At 38.4% G+C, this 20,916-nt stretch overlaps 1 protein-coding gene across 4 annotated transcripts in view; it reads left to right on the top strand.

Annotated features, from left to right (window-relative positions):
* Positions 1 to 20,916, top strand: part of LOC309415189 (E3 ubiquitin-protein ligase NEDD4-like) — a gene marked incomplete at both ends in the record, with an annotated part of 211,240 nt that overhangs the window by 100,296 nt on the left and 90,028 nt on the right. For 3 of the 4 annotated variants that reach the window (XM_082012636.1, XM_082012635.1, XM_082012634.1), the window contains one exon: positions 2,857 to 2,910. In XM_082012636.1, coding sequence (XP_081868762.1) covers positions 2,857 to 2,910 — 54 coding nt within the window. Of the gene's footprint in view, positions 1 to 2,856; positions 2,911 to 6,841; positions 8,018 to 20,916 lie in introns of those variants that run through there. The other variant, XM_082012633.1, reaches the window with a different exon arrangement.

Here is a 20,916-nt window from a genome sequence, read left to right as displayed (position 1 = left end):
AATCATTATTGTAACATGTAAAATTAATCACATGGCATTTTAGAAGGTTGAGAAGAAGCTTATTTTTTATTTGTTTATATGTTTACATAAAAAAAATGCTTGTCCTCATGTAATTGCTTTTCTGTTTCTGTAGCGATGGAATGACCAGCAGAAATTGGCATAAGGTTAATCTAGAAAAGGACTGTTTCACAATTTGAGATTTTATCTAGAGTAAGTTTTGAGTTAATTCATCTGACAAATAAAAAATTCCTTTTACTGAAGATGTAATTTAGCAGAGCATGTTTGCTGTGATTTTAAAATGTTAATGCTGTGGCAAATAATCGTAGTTCTTTCCAAGAGGTGTATGAAATTTGAGTGATCATGGCAAAAGATAATGAAATAGAAATGTAGACAAGGTAGAAAAAATAATTTCTTCTGGCCCTTATGTTACTTGCCAAAAAGGTCAAAATATGCTTCTTTTTTTTTTTTGGTAATTAGTATTAATCTTTCTAGATGTTGCTTAAAATGAAAACCAAGTCATAGGTAAAACTGAGTGATTATTTTAATCAGAAAAAAAATTTTAAATTTTTGAAAGTGGCAAAGGAGGGGTTAAAAAAAATAGCAATTATCAAAATTAAATTATCAAAATATAAATGAGAAGGGCGATAACAACTTTGTTATTTAGTTCCTGAAAATACTTTTTTTCCAAAGAAGAATGGCTTAATTTTAGTGCAACTGTAGCTTTCACAAAAGAAGGTTAGGTAGACTTTCAGCAGTTTTTAAAGTTTAATCTTAAACAGCTGCTTGAGAAAAGATGTCATTTTAGATTGGTAAAAATGGGTGTCCTATTGAACACCGTTTATGGAATCCTAGCAATTGTCTGTCTTGCTAACAGGATCTTTTAGATAGGTAGTTCCCACCAATATAATTGTTAATACAGAGGTTTTTGAGGTCTAAGTGGAATTTTAATTTTAAAGATGTACCAAATAGCTTTCCTAGGTTTTGCATCTGGATCATACATATCTAAAATAATCTTTATCTAATGAAATATTTTTATTTTTATAATGTACTCAGAGGGGAAAATATGGACTTACACTTTTTTAAGTTATGCAGAGTCCATAGGAACTGTCTTGACACTAAATTGTGACTGGGCCTAAGGTTTTCTATTTTCATCACAGTGATTTTTGAGGTTTGCACACATCTCGTTACAGAGGTGGCTATACCATGGGATAACTTAAGCTACCTGCCTGTAAAAATGCAGAGGAATTTTGATACTGTAATTTCGCTAGAAAATCATTATGCTAGTAAGAGAGCATTTAATGGTGAAGTGTTAAATGCCTTTGCCTTCAGCACAGAGTTGTAACAGAATTGTATAGATTACCATCATGACCATTACACAGGAAAGGGAAGTGAAAGAAAGTTTTAGGCTGTTTTTCTATCTGAAGACATTTCAAGCTCTCCCAAATTTGATCCCAGCTGCATATGTGATTCAGAAATGGATGACCTCACCTCCATAATCCCATCTTTATGAATACTGGTCTCATAAACATTCTGAGTTGCAAGACAGACTGTAAGGAACAAATTCATGTTTTTTAAACTGATATGTATTTACTCAGGATTAAGCAATCTTGTACATATCTGTGCTTACAATTTTAACAGATGTTATTTGATGTAGCCTTTTTAATAATTTACCTTTCTCAGGAAAAGAGAATACACAAAACTGCCACTATGTGTTGCTTAAATGACAGTTATAGTTCATAGAAGCTCTGTTAAAACATCTTGAAAATCCTAAACAATAATGTGAATAAATAAAGTGATGCATACCCCTTTTTTGTGTGTCATGATTCTCTGATTTTCCCAAAACTGGGAAATCCATCGCCACCCCCCTAGAATTATCAGTCCATTGTGGAATGTTATTTCTAAATTTTCTTAATTAAACAAGTTGGACATAGTAACCTGGCTTACAAAATTTTCTGAAAAAAATATATTACGTGGATCAAATACTACAGAACTTTTTTCTTGTTTAATAGTGGCTGTTTTGTCTTCCTGCCAGAGTTCTTCTTGTGTGTGTTTGTTTTTTCCTTTTAAATGTTGGCAGTCTTTCTGCTTAAATTTACTTCAATGTAAATAATTTTCTGGAGGTATATTTGCTGTTTTCAAGTGTTGGAGAGACTTCTGTTGTGCTTTCCACAGGCATGTGTGATAAATGGGCTAGAAATGTTGAGCGATGGAGAGTTCAAAATACAGATTGTGAAAGTCTGAAAGAAATACAGTAATCCTCTTTCTCCCTACAGTTTAGTTGAGCTTTGCAGCTGTAGAACAAAAAAAATCTGGGAGCCCTGATAATCTGTCCAGCCTGGGACTTCTTTCCAAAACACAGTGCTTGTCACTTTGGCCAGGCTACCTTTCCGGAGGCCAAGCTAGCTTTGCTGGTGTGCTCGAGGCAGCTGAAGCCCCCGTTAGCAGTGCTGGCTGCAGCACGTACTGGGGATGACGAGAGAGAAGCAGCTGCGGTTCGCCCAGGGATGTCCTCTCCAGATTGATCTTGGCCGTATGGCTGCATGCAGCTCGGCACTGTGCAGCACCCATGCCTTTCCTCTTCGCAGCTTTCTGTAGGAAGAGAAATGCAGTAACTGTGTTGCATTGAGCACAGTAAATGAGAGCTTTTAATGTTAACTGCTAGGCTATTTCTAGTTGCAGCTGTAGTTTAGAAACAAATTGTTTTACTGCTCCACTTTAAGTAAAACCAAAGATTTACGTAAAACCTGTTAGTCTTGTTCTGTTTGCCTTGGTTTAATCGCCATGTGAACTAGTACCTATATATTGTTAGCACGAAGCTAATGAACCTGAAGTGACATTACTTAAATTTTCTCATAGGTAAACCCAACCAATCATCGTCTCCTGTTTGAAGTGTTTGATGAAAACAGATTGGTGAGTGCTTTTCTTGATCATGTTTTACTAATCACAAGGCTCCATATAACACAGCTGATGAAAATATAGCATATCTTAAAGGTTTGGTTTTGTCTGTTTAAGTGTGCATAAAAATCATCTGGTTTTGGGACTAACAGTCAGACCATTAAACACAAAAGTAGTACCCTGCTGGGTCAGACCAAAATGGTCCTCTTTAACTCAGTATTCTAACAGTGAAAACCTCATTGTATTCTTCCTTAGGCTTCTCCAGTGCAAACTGAGAGAGTCCCAACCCTTTTAGTCACTTATAAAGCAGCTGCATCATCCCCTGCTCATTGTAGTGCCTCTTTCCTGTACTTTTTAATATTCCTGCAGCCTTTTTTGGGATGTTGTTACCAGAGCTGCACCTTGTACTCAAGATGTGGGCGTATTAAGGTTTAAGGTAACGGCGAAATAATGGTCTCTGTTATGTTTTCACTTCTCTGCCTCATAATGCTCAGCATATTGTTAGTGTTTTTAGTCTTGAACTTAATTTGTCTGATGCAGTGGGTCTCCCAGAGAAGAAGTCCTCCAGCATCTTACTGCTGCTTTTTTTTTTTCAAACTGATTAAGTAGATAAGGTTTTCAGAGACATATGTGGAATAAGTGACACTGTCGTTCTGAACATATTAGGTTAAATATGCCGGTGCAATGGCATACTGGGTGAATGACTTGTTTGTTTTTTTGTCTTTTGAAAATTGTAATGCCATCTCTTTGTTTATGAGGTAAGGTTTTAACGTTTTCTTGGTTGGGTGCAGTACAATCTCTACTAAATTTGTTTGCTTTGTGAAGATTAGAATCAGTATTGTGAAGATCCTTTTATTCAAAAAAAAACCCCAGTATGGAAACATCTGTCTTCAAAAAATGTATTCTTTTCTTTTGTCTTCCTATTAAATATAGAGCAAAGAAAAGCATACAAGCTGTAATCTTCTGGGGGAAAAGAGGACTTATAACCAAATGATTGTATCTTCCTTTAGGAGGAAGTAAATTGGTAAATCGGTGACTGTGTATTTAGAGCGGGCTGGCTGTGAGCATATTTATTGACATATAATGATCATAATGCACTTGCACTATTAGAACTGTTCAATACCTTTTGAACTTAAAGGACATGATCTGGCAGTTCTTCCCAGCTTTAAGGTCCTATTGCCCGCTAATGCAAAAAACACTGAAGCAGAAATCCTGTAACCATCACTGCGAGACAGTGTATATAAGCCTGGGCTCAGGACTGTGCTGACATTATTGCGTGACTTGCATGTGTCTTGGGGGACGGTTGGAACACGTCTATGTTGGCGTGGAGGACAAAGCAGCGCTCATGGAAGAGGCTTCGCTCTGGCCTGCAGAGAGCAGTGGCATAAGAATCATAGAATATTTGAGTGGGAAGGGACCTTTCAAGGCCATCTAGTCCAACCCCCTACAGTGAGCAGGGACATCTTCAAGTAGAGCAGGTTGCTCAGAGCCCCATCCAATCTGACTTGGAACGTTTCCAGGGATGGGGCATCGACCACCTCTCTGGGCAACCTGGGCCAGGGTTTCACCACCCTCAGTGTGAAAAACTTCTTCGTTAGATCTCGTTGAAATGTGCCCTCTTCATTTAAAACCGTTTGTTACCCCTTGTCCTGTCGCAGCAGGCCCTGCCAAAGTCTGTCCTCATCTTTCCTATAGGTCCCCTTTAAGTACTGGAAGGCTGCAACACGGGGATGTCCAAGTGTGACAGTAATGGGGTGGCGGTTCAGGAAAAAAATGTCTATGTGCAGTGACAGCTGAGAAGTGATAGTTTTGGCATACTCATTTCAGATATATTTCTTTAAGATTTACAAGTTTCTGTATGCAGTAATGGCCTTATGCTGGCAGTTTTGGTATTTCTGTATTGTTGAATGGTTTTCTGCTCTTCCTGTGATCCTGCTTCTGTAGACAGACTGCCCTTGGGCTCGTAACCTCCTTGCAGAGGCAGCAACCTGTCATTTAGGAGCCCTTGCTTTCCTTTCAGAAGGTATTCTGAGCTATTGACAAAGCAAGTACATCAGGGTTCTTAGAGTAGCAGATTTCCACAAGGTTCTGTTTACAGAATGAGGAGACACTGAACTGATTATTTTGGCTTTACTCTGAAATACTTATTGTCAATACTTGCATGGTTTTTATCACAAGAACTTTTGTTTCTTCTTCATGTTCCCAAATTATCAAAGCACTTTCTGACTTTGCAGTCCTTTCCTTTCTATCTCCCAATCAAAATAGAGAATATGTGATGCAAGCTTCATCTTCGTGCCAAGAGAGACAGTGTCCTTGGATAACACGCTTTATCCAAAAAATAGTGTAAAATAATAATCAGCATGTGTGCTTCCACAAGGCAATCTACAGTGTTGTTGCTGTGTAGAAGCTAGTCATGTTTTTCTTCTTGTTGACTCATAGTCCACTTAAAACAATAGGGGACTGTGTTGTCTGTTGGCAGTTTTTGTTTTGTTTGGTATTGTTTTGTTACGTTTGGTATTGTTTTAAGCTTCCATTTCTGTCGTGATTGGTCATTTTCTGTCTTTGGAAAACAAGCTGCTTGCAAACAGAGGATTAAATGTCTAGATAGAGTATTGACCCTCCACCTACAAATTTTCAGAGCTGTTCACAGAACTTAACGCTTTCAAGTTCTCCTAGGGAACAAATGTCCATGTATTTAAATGAAGCTACACTTCTTGCTAAACAGAGTTTCTTTGCTAGTATGTATTAACAAGTACTGTTGTGAGCACAGCAAACGTGAGTATCCTCAGACCACTGAGTTTCTGTGTTACAATAGAGCTGATTTAGGGTGTTTGTTTCACGTTTTGGTATATCCTGTCTGTCTGTTCTTCTGCTGAGGTTTTTTGGCTCTCAGAAAGCGTAACTGTATTCTGTGCTGGCAATCACACTCGTGGTAATATTGCTAACTTTCTCACTGGAGGCCAGCCAGCAATGGGCAGAGTTTCTGCACGGTGTTTAAGACAAATTGGTACAAAACTACGTGCAACACCCGTCTCTCGGTTTTCACTCGTCTTTACTGCCTGGTAAAACTGAAAAGAAACTTTGTCGCCTGCCATCTTGCACATTTCTGCTGTTTTTATCGTGTGAGAAATCTTTGCCATATGTACGATTGCTTTGTTCGTTGTAATTTTTAATTATGAAAAGGGACTGTATGGGGTAGTGTAGGTTATATTGCGTTCGTAGGGACAACGTAGAAGTTGTGGCTTTTTAAAGGCACGAAGTTTATTGCTTCATCATGTCATGAGCACAGTTAAAATTGAAAGCATAACCGTGCTATATTTATTCGTGTTCTGTCATCATAGCCTAATGCCGTAACACAGACCAAAATGTTAATCTTGAAATAATTTTTCTCATTTGCATGTGGAGTTGACTTAAACTTTTAACACTAAATTGAAGTGGTTTTGTTGCAGTTAAATTTTTGTGTGTGTGCTTTATACAAATGTGCCTTGTGAATATGATGCGGTTTAGATTTATAGCAGTGCCGAGTGTGTTCGCTGCCTTAGTCAGCTGCGAGAGCTCTCCCGCTGGGGCCGTGCCTCTCTGATGGAAAAGGAGCAGCTGTGAAGGTGCTGTTTCAGGCTCTTGCTGGCATTAAAAAAAAAAAGAAGAAGAAGAAAAAACAAAACCCCCACCAGCTTACATTGGAGAGGGGGAGCCAGGCCACGTGACTCCCACCATCCTACCCTATGTCACAGTGTGTAGGAGCGCTGATTGCTCTTACCCAATCATGCCTGGAATGCTGCTTGCCACTTGGGCTATTTCTGCTATCTGTCGCTATCAGGGCTGCAGTGCTAACAGTTTGGCAGATGGGACACTTTTTCGTGGAGTTTATGTCTTTGGTTTTTAACTTCTGGCAGTGCCTGAATTGTTGCTGTTCTCCCTCTCCTTTTCTTCTCTCTGTAAAACCATGGCCCATCGGCTGCGGTTTCATTTTGGCTCTGGGCGAAGCAACACAGCCCCTGAATCAGAGATCCTCGACCGGGAGAGAGAAGATGACTTTTTCATGGCATTTCACACATTGCCAAGAAGAAACAGTCCTCATGCTTTCTCCCGACACGGAGCAGAGTATGGCGGTGGCAGTGATTTGCAAGAAGTGGGCTCCTTAAAAAGGAGTACATCCATGTTTATTCCCCAGCTGCTGAACAGTATTGATGTGCGTCCAACGAGAAGCTCGTCAATGCAGATCTCCCTTCAGCGCAAAGCTGCGAACGGCTGCGCGGACGAGTGTGCAACCCTGGAACCTCCTGAGGAGACACTTCCTTGTAAATTCTCAGACTTTAGGGAGCATTATGCATCCCCTGTTAAGAACCATTCTTCTGCTCCAAGCAGTCCAGAGGTGACTCCTGAAAATTCTCCACCCAGGCTGACAGAAGAGTTAGGGCAACAGATTAATGGAACTATTTGCTGTAATCGTAGAATATTTTGTACTATTCCTTCTAAGAACCAGAGTGAGGATGCTTCATCAACTACCCAAGAAGATGAGGCAAATGAAGCAGCTTCAGATGTAAACATAAGTGGTGTGAGGATTCAGCATCGGGCTTCAAGTGCAGATGTGCCTCAGGTTACTCTACTACCCTTTGGTACTGAGACTCAAAATAATGTTCCCACCCCTGAACCCCGGCGTTGGTCTTTGCAACATGTGCCAGATATGTCATCAAATTCAGGGAAAAAGTTCTTTGTTCTCCAGTTACAGCAACCGCAGACAAGTGGTACTGGTGCCGGAGGCGAATATAACTTTGGTTTTACTGGAACAAAAGGGGACAGATTGGTCAGATATCCTCGGATACATCTAGAAAGGAGTACTTCCTACTCTGTACAGCCACCAACGGAAGAAACTAGCCCCAAGGATGATGTATTGAATTCAGAACTGCATGGAAATGGCAGGAACGGCACAGAAATATCTAGAAGCAATTCAGTAGAGCGGATTCCTCAAGGGCAGGGATGCTTGTTTAAAATCAGACCAGATCAAAACACAAGGCAGCAGCACTTCAGAATTCTTGTCACCCGTGGTCCTGAAGAGCAAAATCGGGTTGTTGGTAAAGAGGGTCATGGCGCCCCTGGTCCTACAACAGCCAGCGCTGCAGTAAGTATGCTGAGTGTGCTATGCTAGTGAAATACAGAATTGCTATGCAAAGGCTTCTAGACTTGAGGCAACTGAAGCACTTCCATTGTTAGTGCCAGAATGTTCTGCATTTCTCTGGAGCAAGCCACGAATCATCTCTATTTCTAATCTAGCGTAACTTTGTTCTTAGTTATGATTACAACCAGTGTAGTATTTTGAGATCCTCCTGTCACATGTTTCTTAATTCAGTGTTAACATCAGCTGGAAAGATTTTTATAAGTAAGAACACTCAAGTGGCAAATTAAGTGTTCGTGTTAATGTAGTTGGTGAGACCTTGCTGTGTGAAGAATTCTTTATGCACTTTGTTTTTAAAAACAAATATTTTGACACCTTCTCAGTTTCATGTACACCTGTGTGTACCTCTACACAGTTTTAAAACATGTATTGCAATGCAATAGTAGCTAAGACTATAGAAATCCTATAATAATTCCAATCGAGGTATTGGCTTAGCAGATAAGGTATCAAGAAGTTGAGGGGGGTGGGGTGGGTGTGGAATCTATGTTATAGCAGTTTTTTCTTTTAACTTCTGGAAATTAGAAGCATGTCCTGTGTTTTGTGCGGTGCAAGTCCTGATCAAACAACTATACGAGTAGCTTGGCACAACAGTAAACTGTCTTCTTGTTTGTAATTGCCTTGATTTTCTTCAAGATGACAAAATTCATCTTCTGGTTTGTCTTTGTTGTAAAGGGAGAGGATAGATGTTTTATGTCTTTAAGCCACTTTTTAAAAGACCAAAGTAGGAACGAAACTGAAGGGTTTAGATTAGTCATTTGCTTAAATTGCTTTACTGTGCAATTTAACACTGCCCACTTGAGTTCCTAAGCTGAGTGATGCTGTATATAGAATAGTAAGCGCTCTGTCTCCAGCTGTGAAAACAGATTCACTAGAGGAGATTTTGGTCTTCATTGCTTGTGTGTTCTCGTTCTCCTGTGCTTTTGTTCAGTGAAATGTAGTACAGACAGACAGCTGCTCACTGCAGAAAGGCCATATGATGACTCTGCAGCTTTCCTACGGAAAAGCTAATAGTCTCTAAGTTATTCTGGTACAACCTTTTCTTTAGCTCTTCAGTAATCATTGTGAGTAGAAAATCAGAAAGTATCCCTAAGTTGTTTTTTTTTTTTTAAAAGGAAAGTAATAGAAAAAAAATCCCTTGCCAGTACAGGTTTCATTTCAGTCTCTATAAGCTAGCAATTTTGTTTAGTAGTGTATAGTATCTTTCCTGCCAGCCTGAAAACATTTCAGCAGGAAAATGTGGAATGCAGAAACCACTGATTTTTCTCTTCATTTGCCTTTCGTGTCTGCAGTACAGTATCTTAACTGTTGTCATACTAAATCAAATCTAAATCTCATACTAAAAATGAAACAGGAAAAAAAAAAGTATGTCTGATTTCCCACTCCTTTTTATTATTCCTTGTTCCTTTCCAGTAACAGCTGTTCATGGAGAACCACCGTAACCAATTACATAAGTAGCTATAGAATGTCAAACCTAGTACAAAAGCATCAGGTTTACAGATCTGTGCGACTTGCAGAGATGTGTCCCAGTGTCTCTGCAGTAGTTCTCATTTTCCTAAAGGATATACTCCCCAAAGACACTTCTTTGATCTTCACTATAGTAATGATTCACATACCAAAGACATATTTCAGTGTTTCCAGAGGAGAATTACGAAATTTGCGTCTCTGTGCTCTTAGTTTCAGTTACCATGTGAAATCAATTTAGTCAGCCATGAAGCATGGCAGTCACAGAGACACTCAGTCCAAATAGTACATACATTCTTTAGTGCAGAAAGTTTCAAAAATAAAGAATTAATTGAAACTTAAAACTTTTTTGTGGTGTTTTCTCATATTTGTAGTAAGCCCAGAAATACTGTGGGTAGAGGTGATTGGCTAGGCAAGATGCCACAGGAAATGCGGGGAATGAAAGCATTTTGGTGAAAGTTTTGCTTTATTTTGTCTACATATAAAACACTCTCTGTAAGATGTCATTTTTAATCTATCCCACAGAAGTTTGTTTGGAGGACCTATGATGCTAAGTAAGGGTGTGCCTGAAATATTTGTTCTTTTAAGCTGGGCAGAAAAGCTGCCATGCTTTATAGTTGTTAGTGTAAAAAAAAAAAAAAATTTCCAGATTCTTCCAGTTAAAGTTTGTGCATATTTGATTGATATAGGCCATGGGCCTGGGGCTGTAAGCAGCAGCTGCTACAGCCTTATTTATCTTGAGTGAAAACATTCAAGCGGGCGTCTGCAGTCCTACTGCTACCAAGTGTTTATGACCTTTCAAATATCTTCTGTTTTAGACAGAAGCATTTTTGGGCAAGCAGGATGTATTTCATTACAAGTCCTTATAAGATATCAAGTAAAGAATGAGCTTATGTCCAATAGTGAAAATTTTTATTTGGAAGCCTTATTACAAATTCTTTTGACTACTGTGATATTTTATATGTAATGCAATAGGCTACTGCTAAGCGTGTATATATACTGTGGCATATAACAAGTACATTGTTTATAATTTGGGGTCTGTGAGTGCATAGCTGTATTTGTGGGAAACACTTGAAAAATCTCATGTATTGGACAACTGTACTAGAGACCTGACAAAGGCATCTTTGTTGTGATAAAAATACAAAGTGCCCTAACAAAATGTTGTAGTACTAGTATTGAATTATATTTAGTTAACAAACAGAAATGTCAGCTCTCAACTCTGCAAGTCTGCTTTCTCACAACTCAGCTTTTGTTTTCCTTCCTTAGAAATAATTTTAGAATAAATAGAGCTGTGAAAGTACAGAGAATCTACTTATGCTTCTAAGATATCAGCTGATGGGATAGGGGCATGTATACCAAAAAGAGCGAGGATAAACACAGTTCATCAGTCACAAAGGGCCAAAATTCTGCGTTACGTAGTGCCTGGAAGACTTGAATGTGGTCACCTAAGACGGGTGCTTCAGGCTGGTGCCTTGTGGCAAACCAGCGACTGATTGCCTAAACTCTAGCTGAGACGCTGTCTTTGGCAAGATTTCCTTTGTATGAAAGTGGAAGCAGGCTTGGGTGAACATGCCCAATGCACATGGTAGCTTTCATATGGACTCTAAGGGAAGTGGTTAAAAAATTCATCTGAAGAATGTGGAGCTCAATGGAATTAAGGAACTAGAACTGCTGCTTCTCTGCTGCTGCCTCTCCCGAAGGCTGTACCATCCGCTTTCCTGCCTTACTCTGCCCTTTGTTGTAGGTCATTCAAAACTTCATGATTCTGTTGATAGCTTGAATTTTGATGGGCAAAGGGATACCAGTTCCGTTGTTTTAATGGAAATGCTTTCATGGGAGACCTCTGCCTATCCCTGGGGCACTGGACTTCCCACGTGTCAGTGGTGAGCTTTGTGTCTGATCAAGAGTAATTTTCATCACTAAGAGCAGAGCCAACTACTTGTTAATAAAACTGGGGGGGGGGGAAGGGCAGAGTTTTTTGCTAGAATCCTTCTACGAAATTGATAATTAACAATGGACAGTTACATGATTGAAATGCAGATGAGGAAAAATATTAACTCTTACTCAGAATCATATCATAATGTATTTGAATGCATTATTGTATTATGACATGTAGCACAATGGATTTTGACAGTTTATTTTTTCTAGAGGGGATGAGTGCTCTTCTTAGTTCTTCCGTTCCACTTACCATTTTTCTTAGTTTCAGTGATACCTCTTCAGTGTAAAAAGGTTGCTAGTAACCCCTTTGGACCTTAGTGACTTCCTGGGATTTGGAACAGATTTCTACGAGGGCAAAACTTTGCAAAGAATGGATAGCAATCCACTCGGACAATTGCTACTACGAGGCAATTAAACCTTGAACCATCCTCTTTCATATGCCGCTAGGAGAGCTATGAGTTGAATCTGTTTAATCGTATTGGGGGTTATTTGTTTGTGGTTTTGACCTAAAAGAAGGCAGGCCAATGAGATTGCTGCTTGATTTAGAGGAGCTGTAGGTGAAAATTTTTAGTGTTCAACGGTGTTACTAAAATAGATTCTAATGTTAAATAGTGTATATAAAAGGTGCACATTTCTGATCTATCTTGGATTAGAAATGTATATCTAAAGAATTTAACACTTCTGTGGACCTTCCTTACACAGTGAAACGCTGCTACAATATTTCTGCCTTAGCTGGACTGTGAATTAATATCAGATATATAGGCATTTATGTTCAGAAATCCATACAAACTCTCCCTGAAGAAAGTATATATATCTGACCCATCAGCTGTACATATTGACAGAAATTTTTCAGAAAAAGGATGAGATCATGGCATACTGTATCATATATTATCAAATAAAAGGGGGAAAAATGCTGTTTAACTTCCCTTATAGATCGGTGTTTACTGTTATCCTATTTTTGGTCAAAAAAAAAAAAAAAAGTTCTTGACATACCATGCTCCAAGATACTCATAGTCTATGATATGCAAGTCTTGGGATTTTTTTTTGTTATGGCTGGGGAAAAAAAAATTCAGCTGAGGAAAATACAGTTTTATTCAATTTTACGTGTTGGAAAAAATGTAATACATTTAAATAAAAAATGAAGACTAGTTAAGGGATGATGAACATTGTGCTTTTTTTAGCTTGAATATTTATTCTGTAGACAACCTCACAGATTATATAGTTTTCAATAGCAAGTGTCTACTTTAGTGCTGCTGTGCGACCACCTTTATGTTTCTATATGTCATTGCCCCATGAGTTACCACTCTCAGCATTGTGGATCACTGTTACCTTAACTGGAGATAGTTTTCTACGCACAGTGATAGTCAAGGAAGAATCATCCTGATCACCGTTAGCTAGCAAAGCCTTCACTGCAAGAAGCAAAAGAAAGTGAAATAAATTTCATTGTTTGCAATCCTTTGAAGATGATGAATTTGTAGAGGAGCTTCCATTGGCCATATCTTTAGGCCATATTTCTACCATAGTATTTGCTTTCCTTATCCATTTGTTTTTGATTTCTAGTCTGCCTTGGATCCAGTGGGTTGGAAAAGTAGCAATTCCATCCAGGGGCCTGACCTAGCTCTAATGAACAATTAGCAACGGTTCGTACTTGCCCTGTGCTAAGCCTTAATTTATAAGGCACGTACCTCTGTATGACAATTAAAAAGCGCAGTGGAGGAGTAAGATTTTTCTGTATTTTTACCAGTGTGATTTGCAAAATAAGAGACATATTTTGGTTAGTATGAAATTCAATTCTGGATTGAATTTTCTGGTTTTTTACTTTTGTACATAAAGAGATCCATTTGATTAAAAAAAAAAAAGTAAAGTCCTTCAGTGTTTCAGTGTAAACCATGGCAAAGTCTGCAAGTCTCTTTCCTGAGGTGGTATTGAGACACCAAATGGTTTATATATTGCTGATCAGTACAAGAAGAACTGATGGAAATCTGTAAAGATGGAATTAAATGAAAAGGGATTCTTTCCCCCCCTCAAATAACCACTGCAAGAGTTTATTTGTTTCAGGTTAGCTAATGTAGTCCACAGAGACAGAGCTTAATTTTCTCTCTTAGTGTTGCTCTTCTTGCCCACTCTTCTGGTCATTCACCAGCCTGTCCTTAGTACAGTATTCAGCACTTAATTTAACATCATTCATCATCTTTAACCTAGTCCCCATGCTGATACATTTTCAGGACTCGAGTCGGTACGAGAAATGGTGGTGCTTTTGAATTTGAAATGAGGTTTAATTGCTTCTCTTATAATTTCTGAACCAAGTCTGAACGTCTGAGAACTCCCAAGAATAAACAGACAAAAATCCTGTTCCTGAGGAACGTGTATATAACTGTTCATCTGCCTATCCTGTTTTCATGTGGATGATGACGCATGTCAGAACCAGCAGTTACTCCGTTAAGACGTAACATGCAGAGTGAAAACGTACTTGGCACTAGTGAGTTCCCTTGTGCCTGCCTGTTCATCCATCTGCGCAGGCGTAGCGGCAGTGACCTGAGCAGGAGGTTGAAGCGGGCTGCATTCACACCTCTGGTGTTCAGTGTGCGATGCCCGTGGCTCAGCCATGCCGAACTACTTCTGCATCTTCCATTTCAGAAGCAGTTACTGAGTGCGTTCCAGCATTCTAAGTGGTACAAAACAAGAAAAGTAAAATTGTTAACTGTTTATTTGTGAGTCTTCATTATACTGGGAGCATATTCTTGAAAATTTAGAGGCCTTCTAAAAGACAAGAGGCAAAAGGTATGTCAGAAGCAAGTGTTTCTTCCCAAGTCTCTTCCAGGACAACTGAATCGGTATGGCTCACCTGCACGCTGGCATCGGTAGATACACTGATGGAGAAAGTGTTCTGCACTGTTAAAAGGCCGCTTTCTCTTCCAGTGCTACACAGGACTAATGCTACGCAACGATTTTATCTTCTATATTGCACATTTCTAAGTTTGGAGACCCACTTCAATTGCTGTCTGGACTCTTAATAGGCATTTCTAGAACATAATTCATGCTGCCCTTAGCTAGATGTTTAAAATAGCTGAAATGAATAGTGCTATGAATTTCCTCTCGCTCCACTTGCTATACAGGGAGTGCAGATGACTATCTGGAAAGCCTCTGTTCTGTGCTGATAAGGACTTTGACGTCTGCAGGTAGAAGTGATGAATTACACCCCTCAAGTCTTCTTAGGTTTTCTCTCAAGGACAAAATCAGTTCTTTCTCCCTCTCTCCTCAACAAACCTACCTATAGGTTGCACGGAAAGAAAGGTGTCTCCCTGACCGCAACTGACTGCCTAAAGATTACCATTCTTCTGACCCTTTTCTGTTCAGGGATTTGCCATAGGTTACAGCCCACTTTGGGCTCTTCCTTCGTGTGTAAGTCACCTCCTTTTATTTCCCCTCCAGAAATCACCTGGGCCCCTTCTTAATCAGCCTTTCCATCAGCTTGCACATCTGTTCTTAAAAGATCTTGCTGTCCTGGAAGGGGCAGACTATTGTGTTCAAATACATGCAGAGCAGAAGGTAGTTTTACAAGAAGGAAATTATCAAGGAGCAGACTGATTTTTGTGTTTTTCTTTTGTTTTTCTTTTGTTTTTTTTTTTTTAATGTGAGTGAGGGACAAATAGCACATTGCAAGTAGTGTAAACTAGCTTGCAGAATCAAGAAATCCATATGTAATTTTTAGTGAAGTTTTCAGAGTCAAGAATTGGCAGTGCTGTTTTTACCCTATCCCTACACATTCTCAAAGTTCCTTGGGAAACGATTCTGGATTTTATTAGACTTCATTGCTGGGCGTTTTTCTCCCTGAAAGCTGCATCTTTTGGTATTTCTCTGTAAAGAAACCAGAATAAAACTTCAAGCACAAGAGCTGGAAATAACATCACTCTTTTTTAATAGAAGTAATAAACTATTTGCTCCTGCATGGAAAAATTGTATGCTGAGTTTCAGTACACAGTGATCTCTTTAAAACTGAGTTTATAAGGCCCTCAATTTATAATGGAAATACTGACAGTCTTAACACTGAAGGTGCCAGCCAGAGCAGCTTTGGTATAGCTCTGCCACAGAAAATTACAGCTAATAAACCAAATACAGACTCTTGGTTACTTCTGGTATTATTTAGCTGTTTTACTATTTGAGAAAACCTGTCAAGTAATGAAGAATTTAGGAATGTCTGTGTTTCATGACTGTTCTAGTTCAAAAAGCTATTCTAAATCCAAATCTATCCTGTTTACTTAGTTTCCAGATTAAATCTTTATTGTAAAATGTTTACTGCATACATTCGTCTAAAATCTGGTGCCTTTTATCTGTTTGGGGTTTTTTTCCCCATCTAACAGCATTGGCATTGGTAGCTTCCAAAAGTCAGCAATTATTTACAGAAAAATACATTAATAAAATGAGCAGTATGACCATGCAGTTTCTGTCTCCAAAAAGAATGAATGAATAAAAAGGAAAAACACTCACCTTCGCTCTCTTTAAATCTTCTGATACTATAAACCTAGCAAAATGCTGGACTGTGTCTTATATATGTAGGAAAAACTAATTCTAGGGTTAAAATGCCGTGCATTATTATTAGCAAAATACCATTCCAGTTTCCAGGTCTGCCATGTGCTGACTCCTCGAGCCTTGGGGGTAAGGTGGGTACAGTGCGTTGGAAGTGAAAGTGAAAAGAAAAATCTGCTTCTGATTTGATGATGAGTTGTGCAAATAAAATACATACTGCACTGTATATTGTGGTGTAAGTTCAGAGTTTTTCAGGTCCTTTGGTGGAAGCGTCATCTTCCCTTTCACCCTAGGTTGAAAAGAATAACATCCTGGGTGACTAGCATTTCCAGGCTGTATTTTCTGTATTCTAGAAAAGAAGAGGAGAATACAAACTTTGTTATAAGGTGGGCTTTTTATCTTCAGTAAAAGAGAGATTCAGCTATAAATTCCTATGACCTGTCTGGCCTTCTTTTCAGTTACTTGTTAAGTCTTATATGCTTAATCCTACTACGTAAAGAGGCTTTTCTTTTTTATGGCAAAGAATAATATATAATCACTGTTCATAACAAATAAAGCAACAGGAGCCTACTTATTCAGCATTAACGTTAGTATTCAACGGATTGCTGGATGCACACACAAGCATAAAGCTCTGGAGTATGGTAATTTAAATGCTTTTATTGTCAAAAGCAAGCTACTTTAAAATTTAAAAGGAGGGTATTCATCAAACAGTGAAAATCCTTTCAAACAAGACATTAAAGGCTGATAATAATCCTTCTTGAGAAAGTTATAGCCTAAGTTTTACTTCAAGTGAGTGTTTAAGACAGTTTACTTAATTAAAAAAAAAAAGTTTTTCTGCTTTTAAAATAATTTCTACTCCACATCCTGTAATAAAAACCACAGCATATTAAGATGTAGAAATACCAATATTATTTGAGGAAGTGTGTTAAATCACATTTATTTAAAATATTTTCATGTTGCTAAATAAACTTTAAAACATTATCACAGCTAAGAATTATATCCGTGACATTTTGCATCTATCATCCTGGATAGTGAAAAACTCCCCTAATTTAAGTTCTGTGCATTTTAGCAGTAATACGTGTATCTTTTGGGACTTGATGTGGTAAAGACTTTAAATTACAAATATGCTAACCATTTAGTTATTTGAAATCTGCTTCAAGCGTGGTTTTATGTTCACAGAATCATATTACCACAAGACACTATTTTGCTTCAAATTCCGTGAAGGTGGAACAAACCTTTATTTTTAAAAAGTTCATCAGAACCTCCTTCAACTTACACGCACGTAATCTTGTGCTCTCTCCAAAGATTAGAAAGTGGAGGCTGCTGTAGTTGCTGTATTACTAACACTTCATTATTTTTAGAAACTCTATCAGAGCATGCTTGCCAGCACACTGAATTGTTATAAACACAAGTGAACTATACTTGTTGGGAAGTGGTTGCGGTATATTTGGTGATGCAGCTTGCAGTTATGTAGCAGTGTGTTTACTCGCATTCAGCTTTTCAGAATTCAGTGATCCGTAATACGGGTTTCTAGCCCTAGGCAGATTCATGAAGGGTTTTTGTAATTGGCATTTTAAGGTGTAGGATTGCAAGCGATACTCTACAAGGCACACTAATCAAGCTACAGAGTAACTCTGAAAGATTTTGTTTATTTATATAGTTTATAGTACTTGTGACATTATCAGCTTTCCCGATGCACTTCCAGTCTTGCGAAACGTCCTTTCTGATGTTGGGAGCCCTTTGCGCTGCTGTTTGACTCGCTCTCGGCCGTGCTGTGGAGTGAGTCAGAGGAACGGGCTTCTGTTCCCTGCAGTCCGAGATAAAACTTACCAAATAAAAATGAGAAACTAGCTGAGCTAAACAGACGGGTAGGAATTGCTTCCTGGAAAGAACTGATGATAACCACTGTAAACTAAAATGTTTAGTGAAGATAGCAAAGGTGTCTCTGCCTGATCTTCTAAGAGGCCCAACTCACTTGTGTTTGTCACGCACGTGTGTTGAAGATTCAGACAGCAATACAAGATTTTGGCTGGTTTGTATGATTTGAAGGTATGGGTCTAAATCTTGACCAATCTGAAGTTGGTAGGAATTCTGCCGTTGACTTCAGTGTGATTGAAGCTGCACTCTTGAACTTCCTTTTACTACTTTATTCCTATATTTAGCCATAATAATTTCAAAGGCTTTAACTTAATAGCTTCTTCTGAGATAAATGGAAGCTGCTCAGACTGGCTACTCGGAGTTCATTTTCACCATAGGTGTGGTCCATGCTTAAACAGTACTCTACATGTAACGTGTATCTGCTAGAGTGTGGGACAAAATCCCAAACTCTAATCACAACGGAGCAATTCCAGCCAAAGTCCGGTTCAAGGCACAGCCGCAAACAAACCTTTTAAACAGGATGAGGGGAGGCAGAGAGGGGAGACAGACAATTTGGGACAGGTACAAGCTTTGCTGAAACAATACACCTTCAAAGCACAGTATTATCTGGTTGCCACTAGGAAAGCTTGCCCCAGTCAGCATGCATACACTGCAGAATTTATTTGCTCAGTGACAAGTCTGTAGGTCTCAACTTAATATGTATTTCAGTCTGTTCTCTACTGACAGATGAACATGCAGAAATTTCTCACATCTTCAAAAGTCGTAGCAGGTCCTCCAGTCCTCAGGATTATGTCTGTCAACTTCTGTGATTATCAATCCTTCTGAGTAATTGGAAGAATTTTAAATTCTCAGATATTTTAAAGTAAAAAATTATTTTTGTTTGTTCATATATTGGCAACATACTGCAGATTGTGTGCTTGGTCTCCGACTCTAGATAAAGTGTTATCATTCAGCTCTGGGGAGAAAAAAAGCAAAAGCACTCTGAACTGTAAATTGAGCTTTCTCTGAACATACTTCTCTGTGGGAAAGATTCAGTAAATGAATGCTACTGAATTAAGGGAATGTGCTGAAGACAGTTGTTCATCTAAAAGGACAATCTGTGCTCTCAGTAAAAGGTTGCTTCTATTTGCATAGCAACCATCAGGGAAGAAAAACTGTTTTGAAGGAGATGTGCAAATCTGTCTGCATTTTCCTGGTGTTACTCAGGCTGATACAGCCTTGAAAAGGCAGACTATGCTGTTTCTTTGACAGTGAAATATTAATGTACTTAATATTTGCTTGTTTTATTGATTTACATTCAGAAATATGTTGTAGATTTTCTCCTGATCAGAGGATGAATGGTATTGTGGCATTATGGTAGATAGACTTTTTATTTTAAGACAAATCTTCTGAATCTAAATTTTAGAAAACAAATCTGACACCAACTCTGTGATTACTTCCATATCTTAACATAAGTCCATTGAATAGTTGTTTCTAATCTCCTTGTTTCTGACATTGCTGCCCTTTTTGCTCTCCAGTCAGTTGTGTGCAGTCACACATACAGCACTGAAAAAGAACAAGTAAAATGAGGAATATCAGGGATTATAATGGAAGTAGAGGTAAAACATAATTAATTATCAGTTTGGATGCCATTGGGGGCCTAAATATGTTTTTGTGAGTCAATTATGGGCATAAAAATGTCATATTTAAATAGTTTGAAAATTGAAATATAATTTATTACCATTTCTTTGAAGTGAGGCTGTTTACTAAAAACTTTCAGAAGTTGCTACTAATACATGAAGTATGAAATGCAAAAAAAGGAGCTACAATTTGGACCTTAAAACCAAAACTAAACGTGTTTTCAGAAATCAATTTGTGGTGACGTTATTTTAGATCTATGACATGTTTTTAATTTACTGTATCAATATCTTAACTGAGCAAGTGAAGTAAAATGTTTTGTTCTTTGCAGATGTGGGCTTTGTGGGTAACGATACGCTAGCTGAATATGGGAAAAATTTAGAGTAACTATTTAAATGTGGGAAACTGGTCTTAATAGATCTGTTTTTGTCTTACATCACCATATTTTAATATCTTTTTGACCTTGCAACATCTGCTCCAATGCAAACATGTTAAGCGAAAGCAAACCTTACCCACTTTATATTTAATGAAGAACTGAAAATAAAAGTGTCTTACTGTTGCCATCCCAACAGTAAACCTTGTGGTGTTTTATTGATACTGATCTATTTGTTCTATGCCCTGATACTGTTCACTGAAGAGCAGGAGCTGGGAGTCCGCGAGGTGACAGAGCAGCCGTCTTGGATGGAGAGAACGTTCACTGGCAAGTTTACGCTGCACTGTTTCAGGCAGCAGTTCCATATAAACCGCCTCTCCTGTCCCCAAATTGCTGAGCTGTCTGCCTGCTTTTCAGATTTGTTTTGGTCTTGAGCAGTGAGTTACAGCAATGCTGGATTGGGCAAGTGACATCAGTTGGATTTCTTGTGTCGGATGTCAGCCAAAACAGATGCGGGAAGAGGAGGGAGAAAAGAATTTGGAGTCGTCAGTTTGCAGCGCCAGCTCCATTCTCCATGGAGCTGATGTGTGTATTTTCCTTGTGTTGTGTTCCCTTCTGCAGCAAATGCAGTCTCCTTCAAATGAGTTTCTGGTGAGCTTGGAGTTGGAGAGAACTGTTTCTTGGTTTTTGTTATGTTCCCAGATTTTACGGGGATTAGCATTTGTGACCAACCATTTGCAGCAAATATTTGTGGAGTTCTGGCCTTCCTGGTTTTTGTTATAATCAAATTTTCAGTATATAAACATCAATGCATTGTGCAGAATTTCAGGATATAAACAAAATAGATTGGTAGCTGATTTTAAAAAAATGTGCACAACATGGAACAAACTTTTCAAGTTTTTTTTTCACATATTCTTTATTTTTCACCGTGAGAGAATGTATTACCAATTATATTACCAATTGTATTGTTGGATTTTTTTACTGGGTGAAATTTAGTAATGACCCACCAGTAAATATTGACTGATCTACATGAACTAGTAACTATCCTTTT

Source organism: Phaethon aethereus (genome assembly GCF_964289735.1).
Source record: "Phaethon aethereus genome assembly, chromosome: W".
Taxonomy (NCBI): domain Eukaryota; kingdom Metazoa; phylum Chordata; class Aves; order Phaethontiformes; family Phaethontidae; genus Phaethon; species Phaethon aethereus.
The sequence above is the reverse complement of the archived record's forward strand: the minus strand, read 5'-3'. Positions and strand labels throughout refer to the sequence as shown.